At 40.7% G+C, this 25,655-nt stretch overlaps 1 protein-coding gene and 1 long non-coding RNA gene across 2 annotated transcripts in view; one reads left to right on the top strand and one right to left on the bottom strand.

The window, feature by feature from the left end:
• LOC137260153 (uncharacterized) overlaps nt 1-25,023 on the bottom strand; it is a 47,011-nt gene extending 21,988 nt beyond the window's left edge. Inside the window, exons 1-2 of the long non-coding RNA XR_010954734.1 lie at nt 24,928-25,023; nt 23,590-23,681 (exon numbers count right to left, since the gene is read on the bottom strand). This is a non-coding gene — a long non-coding RNA (uncharacterized lncRNA). The remainder of the gene's footprint in view (nt 1-23,589; nt 23,682-24,927) is intronic.
• On the top strand, nt 16,452-22,027 carry LOC137260283 (E3 SUMO-protein ligase ZBED1-like). Its single transcript, XM_067797972.1, has 4 exons — nt 16,452-16,903; nt 20,784-21,586; nt 21,695-21,820; nt 21,960-22,027. The coding sequence occupies exons 1-4, from the start codon at nt 16,452-16,454 to the stop codon at nt 22,025-22,027; spliced, it is 1,449 nt and encodes a 482-aa protein (XP_067654073.1).
• Nucleotides 25,024-25,655: the final 632 nt, after the last annotated feature.

Raw genomic sequence — 25,655 nt, 5'->3', positions numbered from 1 at the left:
GAGATCATCTGCTGCAGTGGGGAGCTGGAACAGTGAAAGGCATTCAGCAGTAGGTATGTAATATTTATAGTATAAGGGTATCCCCTGCAGTAGATTTGAGGTACTCAGTGAGTGGGTTTAGTTTTACGCCACACTCAGCAATATTCAACCTATATGTCGGCTGTCTGTATAGACAAGACAGTCAAGTGGTCAACATCATGACCACTAATTCATGCAACTGGGATACGATGACACGAGTCAACCAAGTCAGCAAATCGGACATCCGATCCCGTTTGTCGCCTCTTACGACAAGCATGGGCTACTGAAGATCAATTCAGATATCTGGTACATCTTAAAGATATCCTTTATAGGAGGTATTTGGTACAGTATATGGGTGATCACTTAAGTATGAATGTATCCAAAAGGACAGTTTTCTGGTACGGTACAATCCCTATTATAGTATCATCTACAGTACAAAACTGTAACAGTACAATGCTAACCGCTACAGAAGGAATCTGTTACTACACAAAACAAGGACACGTGCATCCATTACAGTTGACATCTGGTACAGTATATGACATCCAACAGAGGAGAAATCTGTTACAGTTCACTACAATTTACCAGGTTTACATTACATCGCCATGGTACATGGTATGATACCTTAGACTGTACCGGATAGATGGTATCCGGTACTGTGTAAGGGTATCTACTAAAGTAGGTTTCCGGTACAGTATAAGGGTATCTACTAAAGTAGGTTTTCAGTACAGTATAAGGGTATCTACTAAAGTAGGTTTTCAGTACAGTATAAGGGTATCTACTAAAGTAGGTTTTCAGTACAGTATAAGGGTATCTACTAAAGTAGGTTTCCGGTACTGTGTAAGGGTATCTACTAAAGTAGGTTTCCGGTACAGTATAAGGGTATCTACTAAAGTAGGTTTTCAGTACAGTATAAGGGTATCTACTAAAGTAGGTTTTCAGTACAGTATAAGGGTATCTACTAAAGCAGGTTTCCGGTACTGTGTAAGGGTATCTACTAAAGTAGGTTTCCGGTACAGTATAAGGGTATCTACTAAAGTAGGTTTTCAGTACAGTATAAGGGTATCTACTAAAGTAGGTTTTCAGTACAGTATAACGGTATCTACTAAAGTAGGTTTCCGGTACAGTGTAAGGGTATCTACTAAAGTAGGTTTTCAGTACAGTATAACGGTATCTACTAAAGTAGGTTTTCAGTACAGTATAACGGTATCTACTGAAGTAGGTTTTCAGTACAGTATAAGGGTATCTACTAAAGTAGGTTTCCGGTACAGTATAAGGGTATCTACTAAAGTAGGTTTTCAGTACAGTATAACGGTATCTACTAAAGTAGGTTTCCGGTACAGTATAAGGGTATCTACTAAAGTAGGTTTTCAGTACAGTATAACGGTATCTACTAAAGTAGGTTTTCAGTACAGTATAACGGTATCTACTAAAGTAGGTTTCCGGTACAGTATAAGGGTATCTACTAAAGTAGGTTTTCAGTACAGTATAAGGGTATCTACTAAAGTAGATTTCTAGTACAGTATAAGGGTATCTACTAAAGTAGGTTTCAGGTACAGTATAAGGGTATCTACTAAAGTAGGTTTTTAGTACAGTATAAGGGTATCTACTAAAGTAGATTTCTAGTACAGTATAAGGGTATCTACTAAAGTAGGTTTTCAGTACAGTATAACGGTATCTACTAAAGTAGGTTTCCGGTACAGTATAAGGGTATCTACTAAAGTAGGTTTTCAGTACAGTATAACGGTATCTACTAAAGTAGGTTTTCAGTACAGTATAACGGTATCTACTAAAGTAGGTTTCCGGTACAGTATAAGGGTATCTACTAAAGTAGGTTTTCAGTACAGTATAAGGGTATCTACTAAAGTAGGTTTTCAGTACAGTATAAGGGTATCTACTAAAGTAGGTTTCCGGTACAGTATAAGGGTATCTACTAAAGTAGATTTCTAGTACAGTATAAGGGTATCTACTAAAGTAGGTTTTCAGTACAGTATAAGGGTATCTACTAAAGTAGGTTTACAGTTCAGTATAAGGGTATCTACTAAAGTAGGTTTACAGTACAGTATAAGGGTATCTACTAAAGTAGATTTCTAGTACAGTATAAGGGTGTCCATGACAATATGTATGTGATACATTATAAGGGTATCTAACACAATGCAAGGGTTTTCTCGTCGAAAGGAATCTGGGACAGTACAAAGGTACGCTTAGGTACAATACCAATATATGCCATGCAGAGGCATTTTGTACAGTACAAGGATGTCAACTATAGTAGGCAACTGGCACTGAAACGATGTCCGCTAACACTATACGTTGTGTATAGGTATTAAGGGTATCCACCATAGCATTGGGTCTCCATGGCATAATTAGAAATCAGGGTGTCTAGTAAGGTATATGGTTCAACCATGGGTTTTATCTCATCCTGAATTTAGCCCCGAATGATTATTTAACAAAAACATATTACAGATATTGATATTTAATGTACTTAATGTACTGTGTCTCTGTTGATACCATAAGCATTTCACAAGTAGGATATTCCACCTGTATGAGTGTCATTCCACCTATATCGGTGTTGTCACACCTGTACAAGTGTGATTCTACCAGTAAAGGTTTGAATCCACCTCTATAAGTGTTATCCTACCTGTATGACCTGTCATTCCACCTGTATGGTTGTTGTCACACCTGAATGACTTGTCATTCCACCTGTATGAGTGTCATTCCACATGTACGAGTGTCATTCCACCTGTATATGTGTTGTCCCACTCGTATGACTTATCAATCCACTTGCTTAGGTGTTGTCACACCTGCACCACGTTAGTGTATTATATTAAATTAGAAATATGTGATATTGCATCAGTGTATTGTGTAATATATGAGGCCTTATTTGGAATAAACTGTGTCAGATTGTTGTCATTCAACGTTATAATGACTTCATTCCAATTCTTTTCAGGGTTAATCAGAATATTCACAATCCGAACTATGCGATTCCACCTTAAGTGAGTGTCAATGCGTTTCGAGACACAATAGCGTGAATATCAAATAACTAGGAACTGTTTTTATAATGAAATATCTTTATGTTTCGGCATTTCCTGTCATTCACCTGTCACTCAAAGATAAACAAGAGTCATCAGAAGATGACATATCCCCCCAGTCCCCACATATTTGAAAGGACAAATCATCTGATAGTTACTTGATGTTTTCTTAGATTAAGTTTGAATCATTTCCATGGAAGTCATGAAAAATATAAATGCCATATATCTGTAAACAGCAAAAGGCACCACTTCAAGATCTGCCTCATGTATCTGCCAAGATCTGTTGAAAGATATGAAACGCTTTTCGAGTTGTGCTCCAGAAACAAAGCCCATCCCTCCATTTTGAGACAAAGTCCGAAACATTTCCATTGAAACCGAGAAAACAATATAACACAAAAAACTGTAAATACCAAAAGGCACCACTTTAGATTCTGACTGACGTATGTAACAAGTTTGTAGAAAAATACTGAACGGTTTTCGAGTTATGCTCCGGAAACAAAGCCCATCCCTCCATTGTGAGACTAAGTCCGAAACATTTTCATATAAACCAAGAACAATAAACGATAAACAACTATAGATTGAGATTACTACATCTATCAAGTTTGGTATAAAAATATTGAACGGTTTCTGAGTGATGCTCTGGAAACAAAATGATTACGGATGGACAGACGAGGCATTACATGCCCGTGGGATAAAAATAAGATGTACTGAGGAGCATAATCAACAACAATCCGTATATAGTGTCCCTGCTCCTACACACGTACCCACTGCGTTGAAGAATGTATATCCACTAATCCCACGTCGGTCACTTACATTGAAGAGCTTCTCTCCGAATACACATGTAGGTACCCACTATTTTGTAGAGTTTATCTCCTAATGCACTCATAGGTACCCGCTGCCTTGTAGAGTTTTATTGCGCGATACATATGGAGGTATCCATTGCTTAGAATGGTTTTATCTCCTAACACACGCATTTACCCATTGTTTTGGTAGTTTTATCTCCAAACACATTGGCATATGAGATACTAAAATCACAGCATATCACAGCAGTACAGTAAAATAAGAGAAAACAATCACACAGAAGTTTTAGCCACATTGGCCCATGCATGCACACAATCATGCACTCTCTCACACACACACTCTCTCACACATACATTCTCTCAGCTACACACGCTCACCTGCACGCTTTCGCATCCATGCACACTCTCACACATAGGCTCTCTCACCTACACACGCTTTCACCAATGCACTCTCTCTCACACTCTCTTGCTGTCACACTCTCACCTACACCCTCTCTCACCCATACACTCTCCCATGCATACATTCTCTCACCCAAACACTCTCTCACCCATACATGCAATCAAGCATTTACACATATTATCAATCAGGTAATCACGCACTCAAATATACAATCATAGGCATCCGCTATCGGTTTACTCCCATAAGAACATCATCACGGTGGTTTATTACCTATCACATTATCATTAATAAATTACCCATAGGTGCACCTACCCCGTCGGCGAAATTGGCACAGGCAGAAGCCGACTTTAAATATCTAAAATCGTCGTCGGGTACGTCGGTCACTTCTTCTGTAATGGAATTACAGTGTTGTTTACACCGGAATATTACTTTTCCTCTTATCAGTTTACTGATGGAGCAATAATCAGAAACATTACTGTATAATATTATATGAATAACATAATTGACAGAAACTATGTATTTGTGGCATATATTTAATCATTTCAAATAAAGTTGAGCATTTTGACAACCCCTTTGGGAAATTTGACCAAAAACGGGGATTTTGACCCACTTTGGAGGGGCATTTTGTAACTCAGGTGATTTGACGGCCACCCAGTTTATTTACATACGATACACTAAAAATGTACAGATTCTTCACACCAGGGATAATCTACAACATATATAGTCTCCCTGTTCACACTAACTGTTACCTTGTGGAGTTGTATTTCTTAACACATGATAGAAGTACCCGCTGCTTTGTTGAGTTTCATCTCTTAATACACACTGACACACTGCTTTGTAAAGGGTGATTTTGTAACACATATATATCGAGGTAGCCACTGCTCTCTCCAAACACATTACTGATCACCTGCTACCCTGCACAGCTTTGTCTTTCTAAAGACAAATACAACATTAAATATTTACGAGAAAAAAATATTGTTTGCTACAAAGACATATTCCCATAAATGTATGCGATTGTACAAACACATTGAAAATAAAACTGGTACATTTTGGCCATCTTGACCTGTTCCCTCGTATTATGTATAAACTGTAACGACTGCTTTAGAAAGAATGAAAATATATTACAAATAGATCTACAAATAACATTTGTTGCATAACTTCGTTTTTTTAAAGATACAAATTTTGAATCCGCACTGGGTGTTGCGCAAAAAAGTTCTCTATTGTAAATATGTCATTATGGAATTATTTCACCAGTTATAATTTCTCACAAATATATCCTAAGGTTAACATAAACTTAAATTGTGCATATACTGTAAACAGCCAAATTTTCGCGACCGTTTAATTAACATGTGTCACTTACTGATCCTCTTACTAAATGTTTTCACAAGAGATTAGCTTTTTGCCAACCCCTCAGAACAATGTCTTTCTGTTTGGAGAGCTTGTCCAGACATTTCACTATCCACCGTGCATGTACAGGCTTCATAACACTGATTCACAAGTCTATTGTTTCATTGGTGTTTGTCTTGCAACTGACGGTCACCTTCTCTGCATACCACTGTGTAGGCCTACATCTCAGGTATTTATACTCTATTGCATTTGTCAATATATTTGTCAACTAGCACCTCGCGAAAATAAGAAGGCGCGAAAAGATTTAGTGACCGTCACTCATGAAAATTTAAACACGCCGAAATAAGACAGTTTACAGTAAATGATTTATATACACGACATTGTATTGTCGGATATATATAAGATCATAATATATACACGACGTTGTGTATATAGCCACAGCGCCCCACTCCGACATTTTGCATCTGTTACACACACTGCCAGGGGTTGACACATGCTCTGCTCAGCCAATCACGTTACATGTAGTATAGGCTGCTAGGCTTTCTCCCTTGCATGTTCGTACCGATTGTGGGTATCGTTACAAGATGATCACAAATCAATAAAAATGGAGAAATTCATCACTGTAACTAAACATTCTGATAACGTTAAACAGAAGAAAACTCAAGAAGAAAAGGATAAGGACTATGAATAAAAAATGTAAGTGTTTTCTGTGGTTAGCAGCAGACAACAATGACTCATGTTACTGCAAGACGTGTCCGCTCTACCCACAGTTGGCTGATAAAACATCAAGTCTGTTTCTTGGAAAAGTTGTTGATCGCAGGTAAACCTTAACTTCGCATGAAACATCAGCAAAACATATGGCATGCTATATGAAGTTTACGCAAAAAAAAAGTAGTTTGGGGCTTAGATAAAGCATTCGCTAATGTTGGTTCCTGTGAGGTGGAACATTATGAAAAAACAGCGTTTGCAGTTGCAAACCACAGCAGATCATTTGCTGATTACCACTTTCTTTGTCAGGTTCAGAAAAAAAATTGGTGTAGATCTTGGTAATGACCACCAAGGCAGAGATGCTTGTGTTGATTTCATTAAGGCAATCTCTGATGTCATAAGGAATGAAGTGAAAAACACTGTTTCACAATGTAGATTTGTGTCAGTAATGGCTGATTCAAGTACAGATTCATCAGTGGCAGACCAAGACGTTATTCTCCCTAGAAATGTTCACCCCAAAACATGTGAACCTCCATTGCAAGCATTAAGATTCACTAGCCTGGCGCCTTAGCCAGCTCGCACACCATTCCCCCGATGGGTGGCATGGAAAATCAGAGCACTGAAAGCTGTTTGCTGTGATCTGAATGTCACCTTAACACACATGGAGCAAATTATGTGTATATAAAACAAGAATCATCTGAAGATGACATATCAACCCGGCCCCCTCATGTTTGAAAGGACAAATCATCTGACAGTTATTCATTGATTTTTTAGACCACGTTTGAATTGTTTCCATGGAATTCATGAAAACTATAAATGTCATATATCTGTAACCAAGAAAGCCACAATTTCAAGATCTGTCTCATATATCTTCCAAGATCTGTTGAGAGATATGAAATAGTTTTCGAGTTGTTCTCTGGGAACGAAGCTCATCCCCCCATTTTGAGACTAAGTCCGAAATGTTTCCATGGAAACCAAGAAAATAATACATCACAAAAACCTTTAAAAACCAAAAGGTACCACTTTGGGGTCTGCCACTCATATCTAGAAAGTTTTACTGACAGATATTAAGTTTTTGAGTTCTACTCAGGAAACGAAACACACCTCTCTCTTTTCAGACTAGGTCAAACCGTTTCCATGGAAACCGAGAAAATAATAACTCACAAAAACCTGGAAATAGCAAAAGGCACCACTATAGGTTCTGCTTGATATATCTACCACGCTTTGTAGAAAATCACTAAATGGTTTTTGAGTTCTGCTCTGGAAACCAAACAAACCTCTCACTGTTCAGACTAGGTCCGAAACATTTCCGTGGAAACCGAAAAAAAATAAGAAATCACAAAAACCTGTACATAGCAAAATGCACTTCAACATCTGACTGATATATCTACCAAGTTTTGTACAAAAATATTGAATGTTTTTTGAGTTCTGCTACGGAAACGATGCCCCTACCTCCATTTTTAGACTATGTCCGAAACATTTCCATGGAAACCGAGAAAACAATAAGTCACAAAAACCCCTGTTTATAGCATAAGGCACCACTTCTGCTTATGACTGATGTATCTACCAAGTTTTGCAGAAAAATATTGAACAGCTTTTGAGTTCTGCTCCGGAAATGAAGCCCACCCCACCATAAGACTAACACCAACATGTTCCATGGAAAACAAAAAAAATATCAATGCCAAAAATCTGTAAATAAAAAAAAAGGCACAACCATAGGGTGAGATTACTATATCTAACAAGTTTGGTCTAAAAATATTTAACGGTTTCGGAGTTATGCTCCAGAAACAGAATGATTAAGGACGGATGGACGGATGGATGGACGGACAGACGAGGCGTCGACTATATACCCCCACATTACATGCCGGGGGGATAACAAATACCACATGAGTCATGTGGTCACCCTTGCTCACTTTATCCATTGACATTGCTGAACCCAAACATGTAGATGTCAATCACTGCATTGTGTGGTGCAAATTCCATTATTTATTCACTGCTGTCTTAAACCTGGAATCCTGTTGAATGCAAAGTTTTCACTATGTGATGAAGTCTGGACCAAACCAAATACTGATGAAAGCATGCAAATGTAGCCAAAATTTGACGTGAGTGAGTAAATTTAGATTTACACTGCTTTTAGCAACATTCCAGCAATACCAGAGCAAGGGGATACCAGAAATTGTACCCATGTGGGACATTGTCTTATGTCTTGAGCCTTTGACTTTGGTGAAACAAGCAGACCCTTTAACCACTAGGCTAATCCACAGACCTTAATTCTATGTGAATCCAAACAGCATTGGAACACAATCGTCACTGACTGCACAGCTCAATAAAGACAGCATTCCAGTCAGAAAATCCTCAGCCACCTAGCCCATGATGACAATCTGACAACAGTCTCAAACATCCACACTGAAAAACTTTATTATTTTATACATAACACTATTGAAACACTTGAACACTTGAAATCAGCACCCTGGATCCATCTTGGTCTTGATATATTCTATTGGAATAAATCTTGAATAGATGCCGGAATCTTCGGTCTGTCAAACATCATCCAGAGAATATATCATCACTCATACAAGATGAAATACTCAGACAGTATAAAAAGTAATTTTACAACTTTCACAATTATCATCTCTTAGAATTACAAAAAACTAACCTGACATCTTATCTCTAAATTTAACCTTGACCTTACATCATGTGATTCACTGACATGGTGACTGTAAGCTGTAATGAAATAATGATTTCCTAATTGATTTTATTTTGTTGAATTTCAAAGTTAATCCAGTGAATGACATCAAGAGCAATGATCTTGGCCATGTAATCATCAAAAAACCTGACTATCTGGTACAACTAAGTAGAGCTAGCTGCATCTGGTCATGGGGGATGGGATGGGATGGGGTGGGGTGGGGTGGATCTGGTCATGGGTGTGGATCTGATCATGGGGGATAGGGTGGGGTGGATCTGGATCTGGTCATGGGGCTGGTGGATCTGGATCTGGTCATGGAGGGGTAGTGAATCTGGATCTGGTCATGGGGGGGTAGTGGATCTGGATCTGGTCATGGGGGATGGATCTGGTCATGGGGTTGATCTCTGGGTGGATCTCAATATCAGAGTATCCCTGGCCATCTGGGTGAATCTTGTCATGTTGGTGGGTATGGTCATGAGGTAAGGGGATAACCTCAATCGAAACTGAAAACATCTAAACTCTTTGTGCAATATTCATGTAACGTATATCTGGTTTCACCATTTGACTGACCCAAACTACACAATTCACATGTAAAACACCATGCTAACTGAGCAGCTGGAGCTATTCAGGGGAAATACCCACAAACTGCTCTAGACTCAGTAAATACTGCAAGAGACATATCCATAATCTGAAGTTACAAGAGCCATCCACAAGACACAATGTATTCACGATATATCCACACTTGTATATATCTGACCACTATGGGTGAAATAATAACTGCCAAGCGAGTGGTTATCAAAGCAAATCACAAGCTTAATGTTGTTATTTCGCATATACCACACGGTCAACTACATACTGAATTAAACTTAATGATCATTAACTGCAATGAATAGATGTTAAAAATGAAATTACATTTTACACAGGTGTTACAATTCTATTTTTCTGGGGGAGAGGGTGTAAGGGGCGGGGGTTGAGGTGGAAATGGTACTGTATTTATTTATTGAAAATAACTGAAATACAAACATTGAGGTGGAGGCACAGGGTTGTGAAACCCGATATGACAAGGGAAAGTTTTTCTCCAGGTGGGATACTGGGAAAAAATAAGGCGAAGCCGAGCCTTGTTCCCGGTATCGCACCGAGTGTTAGTCAGATGAATTATTGTATATTGTTATAACAATAATTATATCATATTCTATGATTTATTACACTCAATAAGTGAGTGTGGTTTACACCTTTTTTAGCAATAATTCAAGCAATACCACAGCTGATATATGAAAAAAGAAAATTTACACAACATACTTTTTGTTATCTATCTGAATAGTACATGGACCATTGACATGGACCATGGACTAATACACTACTATTGCAGGTGTGCGGATGTATAAAAGAGTTAATGAGAACAAATGAAGATGGTCAGCAGTATCCTCAGTAAGAAGTCAAAACTAGAGTAAGTACTATGTAGAGCTGATCCCAAGACTTCAGCTCCAGAAAAAGCATCTTCTGAGGAGACACCTGGTATGTTTTCTTTGTCCCAGCTGAATCAAAATTTCAAGGAAAACCTTTGAACATTCCTGTTGATAATCAAATTTAAAATTATTGGTCCGGAGCCAACCGACCTCTCATTCAATTGCTCGTGACTTTCTGCTACCCCCTAAGTCTTTAATTTATTTTAGACTTGAGTAAAATATGTGTGATATTGATAACTCTAAATAACTATTTTATATTTCAGGTGATTCAAATGAACCTGAAAAAATGGGAAAAGGGGAAGGTCTCGAGGGTTCCAATTTATTAACTGCAATGTGCAGATACTGCAGAAAATAAACTTGCTTGAATGGTTTTGAACTTATTTATGTATTAAAGATGTTTCAGACAAAACCACGGACGTACAGGCATAGGGTTATCATAACCGATCTGCCGAGGGAAAAGTTTCTCTCAACCAGGATTTGTTGGGATAAGCACCTTAGGGGGGTTACATGGTAACCAACCTCTTGAGTGGGTTAGTTATCTGATAACCAACCCCTGGAGAGGTCGTTCACAAAAATTAATAACTCCAGTATTTACCTGATAATCAACACACATCTTTCAACCTTGCAAGTATCTGGGCTCTATGTAGACTACTAGATGACTACCAAAAGTACAGTTAGCCCTAAGACACCCTGTAACCCAAATCTACCACAGCTTGCAAGTGCCTGGCCTCTATACACAGTGTATGTGACTACTTGATGACATCCAGAGAAAGCCATGCATCTGAGGCTACACAAACCACCCTGAAAGCACCCTGTATTAAAATTCTACCTAAAATAGCATGTATGTTGCCTCTGTACAGAGTCTATGTGACTGCGTGTGACTTCTGGAGAATACCTTCAAGCTGAAGCTTCACTAACCACCCTGAACACACCCTGTAATCTAAATATATCTACTGTCAGGCCGCGTTAATCCAGACATTTCTGTTTTTCATCAAAAATGCTCGGATAGTGAAACGTACGGACTACTGAAACGAACTTTTATGAACACAGCTACAGTAGGGTTACTTCCCTTTGACATGGCAATACAAAAACATACGAACGTATACAAGTATCAAAAGACTTTATTACAGTTTGTAGAAATAGTAACTTGAATATTCATATAATTGCACAAAGATTTGCCTGCCACTAAAAGGTGACTTTTATCAATAGATCGCTGGACTTTTACATTTTGTCTCAAACTAAGGGTAATTATCTACATTCATGAAACTGGTAGCAAATGTGACTATGTTGAAAATGTTATGTCTCAATAAATTGTGAGTGAGTTGATATTTAACATCACATTGGCAATATCTCAGCCATATCGTGATGAAAATAAATCAGCTAATACGTCTCAACAAGGTGTAATAGTAACATGTATTGATGAATGTGAATCCAGAAAAACAAAAGTTACTGAAAATGGTGAATTCTGGAGGGGGGATCTGGGGGAGCGGAAGAAGGTGACATGGAGAGACACCGGAACTTAATTAGGTTTTTATGCTTTGTCTGCACCGGAACATGTGAGCTATATGAGTGGCAAGCGGTTTGCATACATCGCTTGATGCAACCTTGAGGAGAGCAAACCTTCTAACTCCACCAGTAAGGGGAGGGTCCCACACCGCAGTTCACTCAGTTGATATCTATCCATGATAGTACTTATATATGGCTCAGTACTCAATTAATGCTCAAATAGACGATATGTACAAAGTTTATTGCCATTTAGATGGCCTCTATTGTTCCATAATTGAGTAAGACATTCTTGATGGTCCAACATCACCTAACAAGTATCTTACACCAAACTTGTAAAATTTCAAACAAGTGGTTATTTAACGGAGAGAGACGTCCATCCCACACTGCTAAATTTGGGGTTTTACTCCCAACCGATAAAAGTAAGCGACAGGCGCGGTTCTGTATTGCATTGATGCAACTAAATTCCTGCGTACCCGATATGGCACTGCCATAAGAAAGAATTGGTTGAAGTAGATTATCATACAGTGTTTTATAAACAATAAAAGCAAATCCTCTCACAACTATACATTTACAAATGATAACTCCTAGGGCTCAGCTGGCCGACTTAACCAGCTCAGATGCAGTAAACTGTAAGGCATGGCAATAATCTAAAGGTTTAAAGGCACATTTGCAGGTCTAAAATGAACAACCTTTCTCTTACTGGTGTTAATCGAAAAACGCCACCCTTAAGACAATACATTTAACATGAAGCTACACAAACCACTCTGAACACACCATGGAATCTAACTCTACCCAAGCTAGCAAGCATCTGGCCTCTAAACTCAGTCAACGTAATGACTTACAGAGAATGACCTACATTCAGTCTACTTATTGACTTTCAGAGAATACCTTTAACCTCAAGCAACAAAAAACCACCCTGAACACATCCTACATTCTAAATCTACCCAAGCTAGCATGTATCTGGCCTCTATACTCAGTCTACTTAATGACGTTCAGAAATATCCTTAACCTGAAGCTACACAAACCATCCTGAACACATCCTGTGGTCTACATCTACCCAAGCTAGCATGTATCTGGTCTCTACACTCAAGTCTACTTAATGACTTTCACAAAATACCTTTAACGTGAAGCTACACAAACCACCCTGAACACACCCTAGAATCCAAAATCTATACTTGGCCTTTATACTTGATGACTTCCAGAAACCACCTTAAAGACAACCTGTAATAAAACTCTACCCAAGCTAGCATCCATTTCTTGCCTCTGTTATCCCAAACTACTCAAACTACAATCTATCTCACCTGTATACAGTCTGGGTGACCACAACTTTCAGGGAATACCTTTAACCGGAGGCTGTGCTACCCATCCACCCTGAAGATACTCTGTAATCTGGTGATGGTACGCCATTTCTTCACTCACTCAGTTATTTCCAAAACAGGCTTTAAACTGAAGATGTACAAACCACCCTGAAGACACCCTGTAACATACCTATGTTAGTATTCATCTGCTGGCTGTACACAGTATATTTGACCACCACTTGACCACTTTAAGATGATCATCTATTCTAAAGATACATAAACCACCCTCAACACACCCTGTAATCTACCAATGTTAGTATCCATTTGCTGTCTATACACAGTCTACTTAACCACCACTTGATCGCTTAAAGAAGAGCTCATATACTGAAGGTACACAAACTCTCCTGAAGACACCCTGTAATCTACCCGTGTTAGTATCCATCTGGTGGCTGTACAGTTTAACGAAACACCACTTGATCACTTAAAGAAGAGCATCTGTACTAAAGATGCACAAACAACCCTCAAGACATCCTGTGATCTACCCATGTTAGTATCCATGAGGATCACCTCATGGGTGTCTGTCATCTGGGGGAGGGTATGTCACCTGGTTTATACATGGGCAGCATTAGAAATAGATTCAAACTGTCACTAGCCAGGCAGGCAGGCTAGTGACCCAAGGATGTCACGGGCCCATCAGACACGTTACTAGCCCGAATAATTCATAACTTTTAGACAACAAAACAGCGGATACAAGAAAAGGTAGAGTATTCATGTCACAAATTAATCATTTCAAACTGTCAACTCTGTGCCTCTGCCATTGGTGGGATATACTCTATGAATATCCATACATTTTCAAAGAAGAGGACAATATCAACATCCCACTCAATGGCAAAATACTCTTCATGAATATGTATACAAGCCATGATTAAGTCAGCTGTTCTGGCATGTATTTTGGATAAGTGGACGGAGAGTAGTGAAGGTTTTTAAGTTCTGCTCCATAAAGGAGCAATACCACAAACTTCAGTTGAAGCCAGAATTGTTGCCATAGAAACACAAACATTATTTTAATCAGAATTCAAAAACTGCCAAAAGGCACTAGTTCACCGTGCATATGTTCATATGTGTAAGTTTGACATTTGGTAAAGAAACAATGAATGAACCAATTTGAGTCAAAGGCAAATCTGTTGCCATGGGAACGCTTTAAATATTCAATTCAGAATGCTCAATCTACCAAAATGCAACAGTACACCACCTGACCTATCTATGTGCCAAGTTTGGTATGGAAATATTGGAAGATCAAGCTAGCTAGTCTTGAAACGTTCAAAGCCCAACAAACTTCTTATGCCAATTCATAACACACTGGCTACGATCAAAGTTCAGAATTCTTGGGGCTATGAACATTTTGAGAATAAGGGCCCTGCTCGGCAATAGTCAAACATGCACAGACTGAGTCCATTTTAATATCGCAAAACACAATGCCAGGGATAAATATCTTCATATTAAATTATCTTAAAAATCACATGTAGCGCAAAACACAACTTTGCAGATTCTGACACCTTTTGTTTGGATATACACTAACAATTTATCAATAATTAAAATTCAACTTTAAAAGTAATATCCCCCAACTTCACCACAGCACCGACATGAAAAGTGGTTTCAATAGCTGTGCTGCAGTGCACACGTAGTGCATGTGTAGGGATTAGGTTCACGCAGCTTGAACTGGAAAGGTGACTCATAAAAACACAGCAAGTGATGCATGCAGGGATATTTCTTGTGATTACAAGTGACCATTCATAATTTATGGCGATGGAGGGTGTTGGGGGTGGGGTCACACTATAGTATATGACAAGTATGACAAGCAGTGACATCACTTACCTTGTACTTTATTTATTATTTATCTATTTTTTTTGGGAGGGTGGGAGGGGGGGGGGGGGGTGCTGGAAGGGGGGAAGCATAGAAAAATATGTTAAGTGTAACAAGCAGTCTCTGTCACAGACAAAGCTCATTGTGTCTGTCTGTCTGTCTGTCTGCCTGCCTGCTATTGACAATATACAATACACAACTTCAATCCTTGACCACATGCAATTTCAACTGAACACCTATCAGGCTATACACCATAAACAGATACATTGACTTATGGCTTGTGTACCTGAGTCTCTGTCTCGTTATGTAATTACAGAGACAGGCAGGTGTGATACTTGTACACATGACATGTTATTACATCGGTGGGTTGCGAACGAACAGCATCTATTTTTCTCAGATGACTTGATCCAATGGAAACCGGTGCAAACTCAGATTCTCAGTTTTTCTATATATGCATTCTTTATGGATGACACCCTCTTCCACTTTATGTAATGCAACATTTTGGTATGGATTCTTATACCATCATCACTCTTGCTTAACAACTGTATATGAATCCATACCAAAACGTGCATTGCATACAATACAAGAATTTGTTATCCATAAAGAATCTTACCTTCTTATTACTCAACATATTTCTAACTTGTCAACCAAACAGGTCATCTCTATAAACACACAATAAACCCTCAGTGTATCTGCAAATGAACCAGCCACTGGAAAGTATTCACTACCCTTGAATGCACACCCACTCGCTCTGACTGGGTTCAGTCTCCCGGGGGCTTGGTTTCGAGGGAAGTAAATCCAAGTAAAAAGTATTGCACATTTGATTCCCAATTGTACGCTTATAATTTTGCTTATTTGTTTTTTTCACTGCCACCAAGGTATATACCAATGACGCTGTTTTTGCTTACAATTTAGATAGTATTTTGTAACAATACACATTTGACTTTTTGTTTATGTTTTTGCGGATGATGCCATCAGGATTCAGGATTCAGGAAACATGATCTGGGGGAGTGGGTGTCACCTGGGAGTATCTACATGGGTCTCCTTTTTTGGGTTTTCTGTCTGGGGCAGGGTGTGTCACCTGGGGGTATCCACATGGGTCACCTCATGGGGGTCTGCCGTCTGGGGGAGGGTGTGTCACCTGGGGGTATCTACATGGGTCACCTCATGGGGTTTGCCATCTGGGGGAGGGTGTGTCACCTGGGGGTATCCACATGGGTCACCTCATGGGGGTCCGCCGTCTGGGGGAGGGTGTGTCACCTGGGGGTATCTACATGGGTCACCTCATGGGGGTCTGCCGTCTGGGCAGGGTGTGTCACCTGGGGGTATCCACATGGGTCACCTCATGGGGGTCTGCCGTTCAGCTGAGGGTGTGTCACCTGGGGGTATCTACATGGGTCACCTCATGGAGGTCTGCCGTTCAGCTGAGGGTGTGTCACCTGGGGGTATCCACATGGGTCACCTCATGGGGGTCTGCCGTCTGGGGCAGGGTGTGTCACCTGGGGGTATCTACATGGGTCACCTCATGGGGGTTTGCCGTTCAGCTGAGGGTGTGTCACTTGGGGGTATCTACATGGGTCACCTCATGGGGGTCTGCCGTTCAGCTGAGGGTGTGACACCTGGGGGTATCCACATGGGTCACTTCATGGGGGTCTGCCATCTGGGGGAGGGTGTGTCACCTGGGGGTATCTACATGGGTCACCTCATATGGGTCTGCTGTCTGGGGCAGGGTGTGTCACCTGGGGGTATCCACATGGGTCACCTCATGGGGGTCTGCCGTTTGGGGTGGGGCAGGGTGTGTCACTTGGGGGTATCTACATGGGTCACCTCATGGGGGTCTGCCGTCGGGGCAGGGTGTGTCACCTGGGGGTATCCACATGGGTCACCTCATGGGGGTCCACCATCTGGGGGAGGGTGTGTCACCTGGGGGTATCTACATGGGTCACCTCATGGGGGTCTGCCGTCTGGGGCAGGGTGTGTCACCTGGGGGTATCTACATGGGTCACCTCATGGGGGTCTGCTGTCTGGGGCAGGGTGTGTCACTTGGGGGTATCCACATGGGTCACCTCATGGGGGTCTGCCGTCTGGGGCAGGGTTTGTCACTTGGGGGTATCTACATGGGTCACCTCTTGGGGGTCTGCTGTCTGGGGCAGGGTGTGTCACCTGGGGGTATCTACATGGGTCACCTCATGGGGGTCTGCCATGTGGGGCAGGGTGTGTCACCTGGGGGTATCCACATGGGTCACCTCATGGGGGTCTGCCGTCTGGGGCAGGGTGTGTCACCTGGGGGTATCTACATGGGTCACTTCATGGGGGTCTGCCGTCTGGGGCAGGGTGTGTCACCTGGGAGTATCTACATGGGTCACCTCATGGGGGGTCTGCCGTCTGGGGCAGGGTGTGTCACCTGGGGGTATCTACATGGGTCACCTCATGGGGGTCTGCTGTCTGGGGCAGGGTGTGTCACCTGGGAGTATCTACATGGGTCACCTCATGGGGGTCTGCTGTCTGGGGCAGGGTGTGTCACCTGGGGGTATCCACATGGGTCACCTCATAGGGGTCTGCTGTCTGGGGCAGGGTGTGTCATTTGAGGGTATCTACATGGGTCACCTCATGGGGGTCTGCTGTCTGGGGCAGGGTGTGTCACTTGGGGGTATCTACATGGGTCACCTCATGGGGGTCTGCCGTCTGGGGCAGGGTGTGTCACTTGGGGGTATCTACATGGGTCACCTCATGGGGGTCTGCCGTCTGGGGCAGGGTGTGTCACCTGGGGGTATCTACATGGGTCACCTCATGGGGGTCTGCTGTCTGGGGCAGGGTGTGTCACTTGGGGGTATCCACATGGGTCACCTCATGGGGGTCTGCCGTCTGGGGCAGGGTGTGTCACCTGGGGGTATCTACATGGGTCACCTCATGGGGGTCTGCCGTCTGGGGCAGGGTGTGTCACCTGGGGGTATCCACATGGGTCACCTCATGGGGGTCTGCCGTCCAGCTGAGGGCGTGTCACCTATGCGTATGTGCATGGGTTACCTTCTTGGGATCTGTCATCTGGGGTTATCTACATGGGTCACCTTGTGGGGAATCTATCACCTGGGAAATGTGTCACCTGGGGTATCTACACAGATACCTTTCTGGGAGTCAGTCATTGGGGAAAGGGTGTATCATCTGGGATTACCTACACAGGTCACCTTATCGAGGTCTGTCAACTGGGAGGGTGGGTCACCTCAGTGCTGCTGTATCTACATGGGTCCCCTTATGGAGGTCTGTCAACTGGGAGGGTGTGTCACCTGGGGGTATCTACACGGGTCAGATTATGGAGGTCTGCTGTCTGGGAGGGTGTGTCACCTGGGTTATCTATCAATAATACCTTATGGGGTCTGTCACCTGGGGGAGGCTGTGTCATCAGGGGTTATCTACATGAGTCACCTTATTGGGGGCTGTCGTCTCGGGGAGGGTGTGTCATCTGGGTGTATCATACATGGGTCACCTCATAGGGATCTGTTTCCTGGTTGAGGGGATGTCACCTGGGGGTATCTACATGGGTCACCTTATGGGGGGCTGTCACCTGGGGATACCTACATGGGTCACCTCATAGGGGTGTGTCATCTTGGGGTATCTACTAAGGGTGGGCGGTATTATCGGTATATCGGTATATCGCAATACAGAAACAACACAATATGTACCGGTACATACGTGTGTAATTTTCCAATATATTGGACGTTTCTACTGTAACCATTTCAGTCTAAAAACACCTGCAAAAACTATGTGAAAAGTGTAAATAAACCAGGATGTCCTAAAATCAAAGTAGCGCAAATATGAACAGCCTCGTAACTAGTCAAAGTAACTTACATCCCTTTCCAAAATGGCGGATAAACAGTGGGTTGCTGTGCCGAATTGGCATAGTAAATCAAGTGTTTGGAAATATTTTGGTCTAAAATCTGTCGACGGAAAGGTTGATTCCAGCTATGCCGTTTGTTATGAATGCAAATCTATTGTGAAAACAAGTGGGGGTACGACAAATTTAACCACACATCTTCGCCGACATCACCCCATGGCCATAGCAACGAAAACGAGCAAGCTGCCTGTAGCCAACGTTGGTGATTGAAGCGTTGAGGACTTCTCTTTAACTACATCTTCTACGAGTCAACAAAGTCTTCATGTGTTTACCAACAGGAATAAACAGTGTAAATCGAATTCGACCGAAGCACAACAAATAACACATCAAATGGCATTGCTTCTAGTCAAAGGACTGCACCCCTTTTCCTTCATTGACAGTAGCGAATTTCGCTCCCTTCTGTCTTTACTCCAACAAGGCGATTCTGTCCCATTGAGAAAACAGTTTGCTGAAGTGATTGTCCCAAAACTCTACCATGAAGTTAGAAGTGAAATAGCAAGTAAAATGCAGAAAGCAGTAAAGGTAAGGCTAATATCACTTATTTTGTAACTAGAATAATGAACTAGCAATGAATTAATAAATATTAGATAAATCAATTAATAATTTCAAATTTTCAGCTTTTTAGCTTTTGATGTTTTGAAATATATTCAGTTTTCAATATTAACACTCAAAAATAAAGTAAAATAGTAATGAAATATGGTCAATAATCACAAAAACATTATTTGAGTTAGGTTCAGAATTTTATCAGCAAATCTTCCAAAGAATTTATGTTTTTTGTTAAAAACAATACAATTCAAAAATATTGAAGAGCTGTGTTCCAAATTAAAGCTATTTTATTTGAAATGAAAATTACATTACAGATTCAAGCAGAAAGTTTATATGATGATGAAAAACTGAGAATACATATTTAATTTTTAAATTCTGTAGAGTTTCCATTTTTCCATTGAAATATTCTCTCATCGTAAGGCTTAAACCAACTTGTTTTTCTTTTATTTGTAGGTCTCATTGACTACTGATGGCTGGACCTCCCGCGCAGCTGATGACTATGTTACACTAACAGCATCCTTGGTCAACGATGATTGGAAACTGGAAACGTTTGTACTCCAAACAAGGTCACTAGGAGAGAGCCACACAGGTGATTTAATTTCTAAATAATTTTTATATGTATTATTTGAATTAATTTAATTCCTGTAAACTTAGTTACTGCTTAAATATTAATTGCTTTGTTATTTGAAAACCTCACAACATTTTTCAAATAATTCCAGTCACTGACAGTTAGTGTATTCTTTATTTAAACAAATCAAAGTAGTTTTTAATTTTAACCTTTAAATTTATTTTCAGTTAGTTTCAAGCGAAAGCCCTTGAATTTTAAATTCCACCTTCATTTGAAATATTTTGCCGTTAATGGCTGCAATATTGCCCAAGCGGCGTTAAACAATAACTCACTCACTCACTCACTCATTTGAAATATTTCCTTTACTTGATAGAAAATGTTAGATGCACAATTTTTATTCTTTCTACTTCTTTACAGCTGACAACTTGGCTGACTTACTGAAGGAAGTTATGAGTGAATGGAAAGTTGGAGATACAAATACCCCCTACAACTGTCACTGACAACGCCGCCAACATTGTAAAAGCTGTACAGCTTGTTGAGGCGCCACACATGCCTTACTTCGCGCATACCCTTAACATCAGCATACAAAAGGCACTTAAGGTGAAGAGGACTTCCCATGTCCTGGCAAAAGTTCGAAAACTTGCAGCGTTTTTTCACAGAAGTGCAAAAGCTTCCTCACTTCTACAAAGCAAAGCTCATATGCTTGGATTGCCTTCGCACAAGCTGGTGATTGATGTTGTGACACGATGGAACTCCTATGATATGCTGCAAAGATACCTGGAAATGCAGCTGGCTGTGATAACAACGTTGCGGTCCAAGGAGCTGGGGCCCCCAAAGGATCTGAACACAATCAGTGATGAGGATCTGACGTTGATGGAGGAGCTTGTGAATTTCCTTCAGCCAATCAAGGAAATAACGGTCTTGATGTGCTATGAGAGTTGCCCTATCATTTCAATCATTCAACCCATCCAGCATCGGCTGCTGCAGTCTGTCCTCATCCAAAAGGAAGATGACTCACCTCCTATCAGGGACATGAAAAAGATCATGATGGATGACTTGAGCAACAGGTATACTGTGCAGAAGGACATGCTGTCCCTTGCCTCAGCTATTGATCCAAGATTCAAGATCTTACCCTACTTCAATGCAGAAGAGAGGTTTGATGTGTACAGCAAGCTCACAACGCAGGTTGCAGCCATGTGGGATAGTGTTCCACAAGGTGTAAAGGTGAAGACTGAACCAGACGCTGAACCAGCTCTTCCTCAGCTTCAAAGTGAGACTGATACAAGTGACATGCCAGAGGATGATCACAAAGTCACAGTGAAAACAGAGTCCAGCCCTCCTGCAAAGAATGAAACCAAGGATTCTTTCTTGGAGGATTTCTTGGGAGATGTCTTTTACATTAGGTCAGAGCCTGCAAAATCATCCCTTGAACTTGCACAGGCTGAAACAGAGCAATACAAGAGTGAGTTGCCTGTCCCTTTGAGGGAAAATCCCCGTAACTGGTGGAAGATACGAGATAAAAAATATCCTCTCTTGGCTAGATTTGCAAAGTGTGTTTTTTGTGTGCCAGCTACAAGTGTGCCCTCTGAAAGGGTTTTTTCAACTGCTGGTGATATTGTTACACAGCAAAGAGCAAGTCTTAAGCCAGAACATGTTGACATGTTGGTGTTTTTGAAGAAAAAATCTGAAAATGACTGTTTGAAGTTTTATCAAGCACAAGCCCTTTTCATAAATATGTGCCAAAGTTCAGAGTTAGTTGAAACTGTTATTTATTTCTTTTCAAGGAAAATGCCTTTTTTGGTTCCCTTACATTAGAGGTGTTTTATGCTTGACAGCTGACATCAACTTATCCACAGTTATGGCAACCGGCAAGTTGTTTAAGTGTTTTGAGCGTGACCGTTGAAGTTACATAACAGACATCTCATTTACTGGTTGAAAGTTGAAACAGTTTTCTGTGTTGGAACCAAAGTTGTGATAGTGTGTTGAACTGTGCTTCTAACATCATAGACACATGTCTGATTTCCTTTTTCTTAAAGTGAATTTTTAAGTGATATTGATGTCATTCAGTGTCAGACTGTCAGTGACTGCATTTTGAGAAATGTAGCTGTTTCAAAAGTTATGGTATCTTTTGATTTAAATGAGACAATGATTACTTATGGACTTCACTTTCCCCAACAGTTAGTTGGTTGAATATTGAATAAGTGTTTTTAGTAAAACTGTGCTATTAGTAAAACACTTTGACTTTTATTTAGCTTTCACAAATCTTTCATAACAACTAACTTTGAACAACCAAAATGTATTATTTGACATTAACGTTACATAACAAGCTCACAACCAATATCTTATAACAAAAATACAGAGTTTAGAGTTATACCAAATCTGGTAATAGTTTTAGTATTAAATAGTAGGTACAAGAATTTTGAATAAGATGGTGATGATACTTACCTGACTGTCCAATGTCCATGCTCATGGTGATGAAGATGAACCATGTCATCTCCAAAAACCTCATTTATTTTTTTATGCCAGGTGCTGTTCTTTTTACATTTGTTATTTCTTGTTAATAAACCATTAAATTGAAACTCTGTTTCATTATCATTTATTAATAGCTGATTTTTGCCAGGCTTTGCTTGCAAAATAGCCATGTTTCAAATTGACAATATATCGCAATCCGTATCGCAATACGCCTTTCTGTATCACAATATATCGCAATATGCAAATGAGGAGCAATACCCAGCCCTAGTATCTACACTGGTCACCTTATGGGGGTCTGCCATCTGGGGGAGGGTTAGTCACCTGGGGTCATCTACATGGGTCATATTATTAGGGTCTGCAGGCTGGGGGAGGGTGTGTCATTTGGGACAGTTTATAATCAGGGGAAGGGGGAGGCTGTCACCTGGGGAAGGGTGTTTTACCTGGGGGATCTACATGGGTTACCTCATGGGGGTTTGTCACCTAGGGGAGGGTGTATCACTGGAGGATCTGTCATCTGTGGCAGGGTGTGTCACCTGGGTTATCTGCATGGATCACCTTATGGGGTCTGTCACCTCGGGAAGGCTGTTCCACCTTGGGGATCAACATGGGTCACATTATGGGAGGTCAGTGTCACCTGGGATATCTACATGGACACCTTTCTAGGTGTCTGTCATCAAGGGGAGGGTGTTTCATCTGGTGTTTTCTACATGGGTCACCTCATAGTTTGTCTGTCGACTTAGGGAATGATGTTTACATCAGGATCTACTATCTTTGGGTGTGATATCTCTTTTGTCTGCCAACTGGAGTTATCTACATGGGTCACCTTATGGGGGTCTGTCAACTGGGAGGGTGTGTCATCTGGAACAGAGTGTATTACCTTATAGGGGTCTGTCACATGGCAAAGAGTATGTCACCTGGGGTTATCTACTTGGGTCACCTTATGGGGGTCTGACACCTGGGGGCAAAATGTTTACCTGAGGGGACAATGTTTACCTGTGAGGTCTGTCATCTGCAGGGACTGTGTTCACCTGGAGGGTCTGTCATCTGTGTGAATGGTGATCACCTGGGGGTCTGTCGTCTCTCATCTGTTAGGTTTAGAAATTAATCCACATGTTAAAATATCTGTACTCAACGATACAAAATTAACATTTCATTACAAATTTGACCAACAGTGTATTTTCCATATACTGTATCGTATGTAGGAAACATATAGTGTTCACATGTCATTGTTTACAGTATATGTCAAATTTGGGGGACAAAATTAGAAATTCTGAACAAAATACGCCAAAAGCGTATTTTCTGTATATTGTGTTCTGTGTTGTTGATAAAGACAATTCTTCTTCTTGTACGCTATTAACACAGAATTTAGTTGTTAGTTTTGAGTTACTGAGTGTAATATCATTGTAGAGTAATATATATAATCATGGCTAGAACAATATACAATAATTCAAGTGAAACATGTATTTTTTAGAACTTATGACATGTGAAATAACAATGATAAACCCCTGGAGCGGTTATTTGACCATCTCTCTGTGTGATACCGGACCAAGGCTCAACTTCGCTTTACCTTATTCATGGTATCGCACCTAGAGAAGAACACTTCCCTTGGCATATCAAGTTTGCCACTCATATGCCTCTATCTCAATGTTTTACTGGAAATATCTTCAATAAATACAGAACCATTCAACTTTTTTAAAAAAAATATTAGTACATCTGCACACTGTCCTTAATAGTGACTGACAACTAAAATACACATGTTTTTGACATAGTGGTATATGCAAAATCATAACCTATGCTTGTGATTCGCTTTAAAAACCACTTCAAGGTCCCCTGCAGGTGGTTATCACAGCAAACCATTGGCTTGGCAGTCATCATTTCACCCATAACCCAAGGACTCCAGTGTCCCCTTATTTTCAAACACTGCCTAACACTTTAACATTGTCAACAAACATAACAATACTGAATGCCGATGTTCAGACCTGTTCAGAGGCCAATATTCAGCCCCAAGTCAGCAACAAATTGCAGAAGAAATTCCCAATTTTCACAGCATTTACTAAAGAAAATTAAAAACAAATAACAAATTTACATCGCGTACACTTACGATGTATAAATGGATGAAAGACTTTTGATAGGTCAGATTTTGCTGTCATATTAAAAAGCAACCACTGCCTTTTTCGCGAGAGGAGTTGTGACCTGTTGACGCTTTGCCGCTCTGAACACTGGCAACAGTGGATGATGGCGCAGTCACGTGCCTCTTGTGCTATATCTCTCTACAACGTAATGAAAACATAAATAAATATATCTGAAAGGTATAAACAGTTAAAACACTACCTTATGTATCCACATGTTGCGAGGATATCTCATGACATATCGGATTTTGTTCATAAACTGCAAAAATCGACGCGATCATTTCCAGAACTCTCTTCCTTGCCGCCATTTTCTATTTCTAGAAAGTTCAAGGTCGTGCCAGACAGGAAGCGTACCACGGATAAAAAAAATCCATTAATATTCTGATTGGTCGAATCGAGGTGAGCGTCACTTATCGTATATTTTGGGTAGAACATACATGCTTCCTTTTCTTTCTTTTTTAAAAATAATGTTTATCAGCATTTACTTCCAGTGCCTGTCAGGGTTGCACGGCACAATTAACATGATATTGTAAAACATATGTGTTCATCATTTACATATATAATTTATGGAATGAGATTCATGCTGTAGATTCAATAATATGCTATGACATCGGCAATGTTTATGAAAATCACTTCCCCGGTATAGTCTGGCATGCGTAAAAACCCTGAACCAGTGCAGTCCATGCAGGTTAAAAATATGTGCTGTAGCAAGTCTAGATTAGGAAGTCTTAGGGCTCTTGTTATACTGAATGAATAAACTCTTTATACACATACGAGATGATCCCTAAAGGTTCGGGGTAGAACAGGCCATGTAGATATATACCCACAGGAGAAACACCCTCACACAGATGACAGACCCCCAGGTGACACTCCCTCCCTTAGACGACATACCTCCGGATCCATAAGGTGACCCATGTAGTTATACTCAGG

Source organism: Haliotis asinina, chromosome 13 (assembly GCF_037392515.1).
Source record: "Haliotis asinina isolate JCU_RB_2024 chromosome 13, JCU_Hal_asi_v2, whole genome shotgun sequence".
Taxonomy (NCBI): Eukaryota; Metazoa; Mollusca; class Gastropoda; order Lepetellida; family Haliotidae; genus Haliotis; species Haliotis asinina.
Note: the sequence above shows the minus strand (reverse complement) of the source record. Positions and strands in the feature narration are given on the sequence as shown.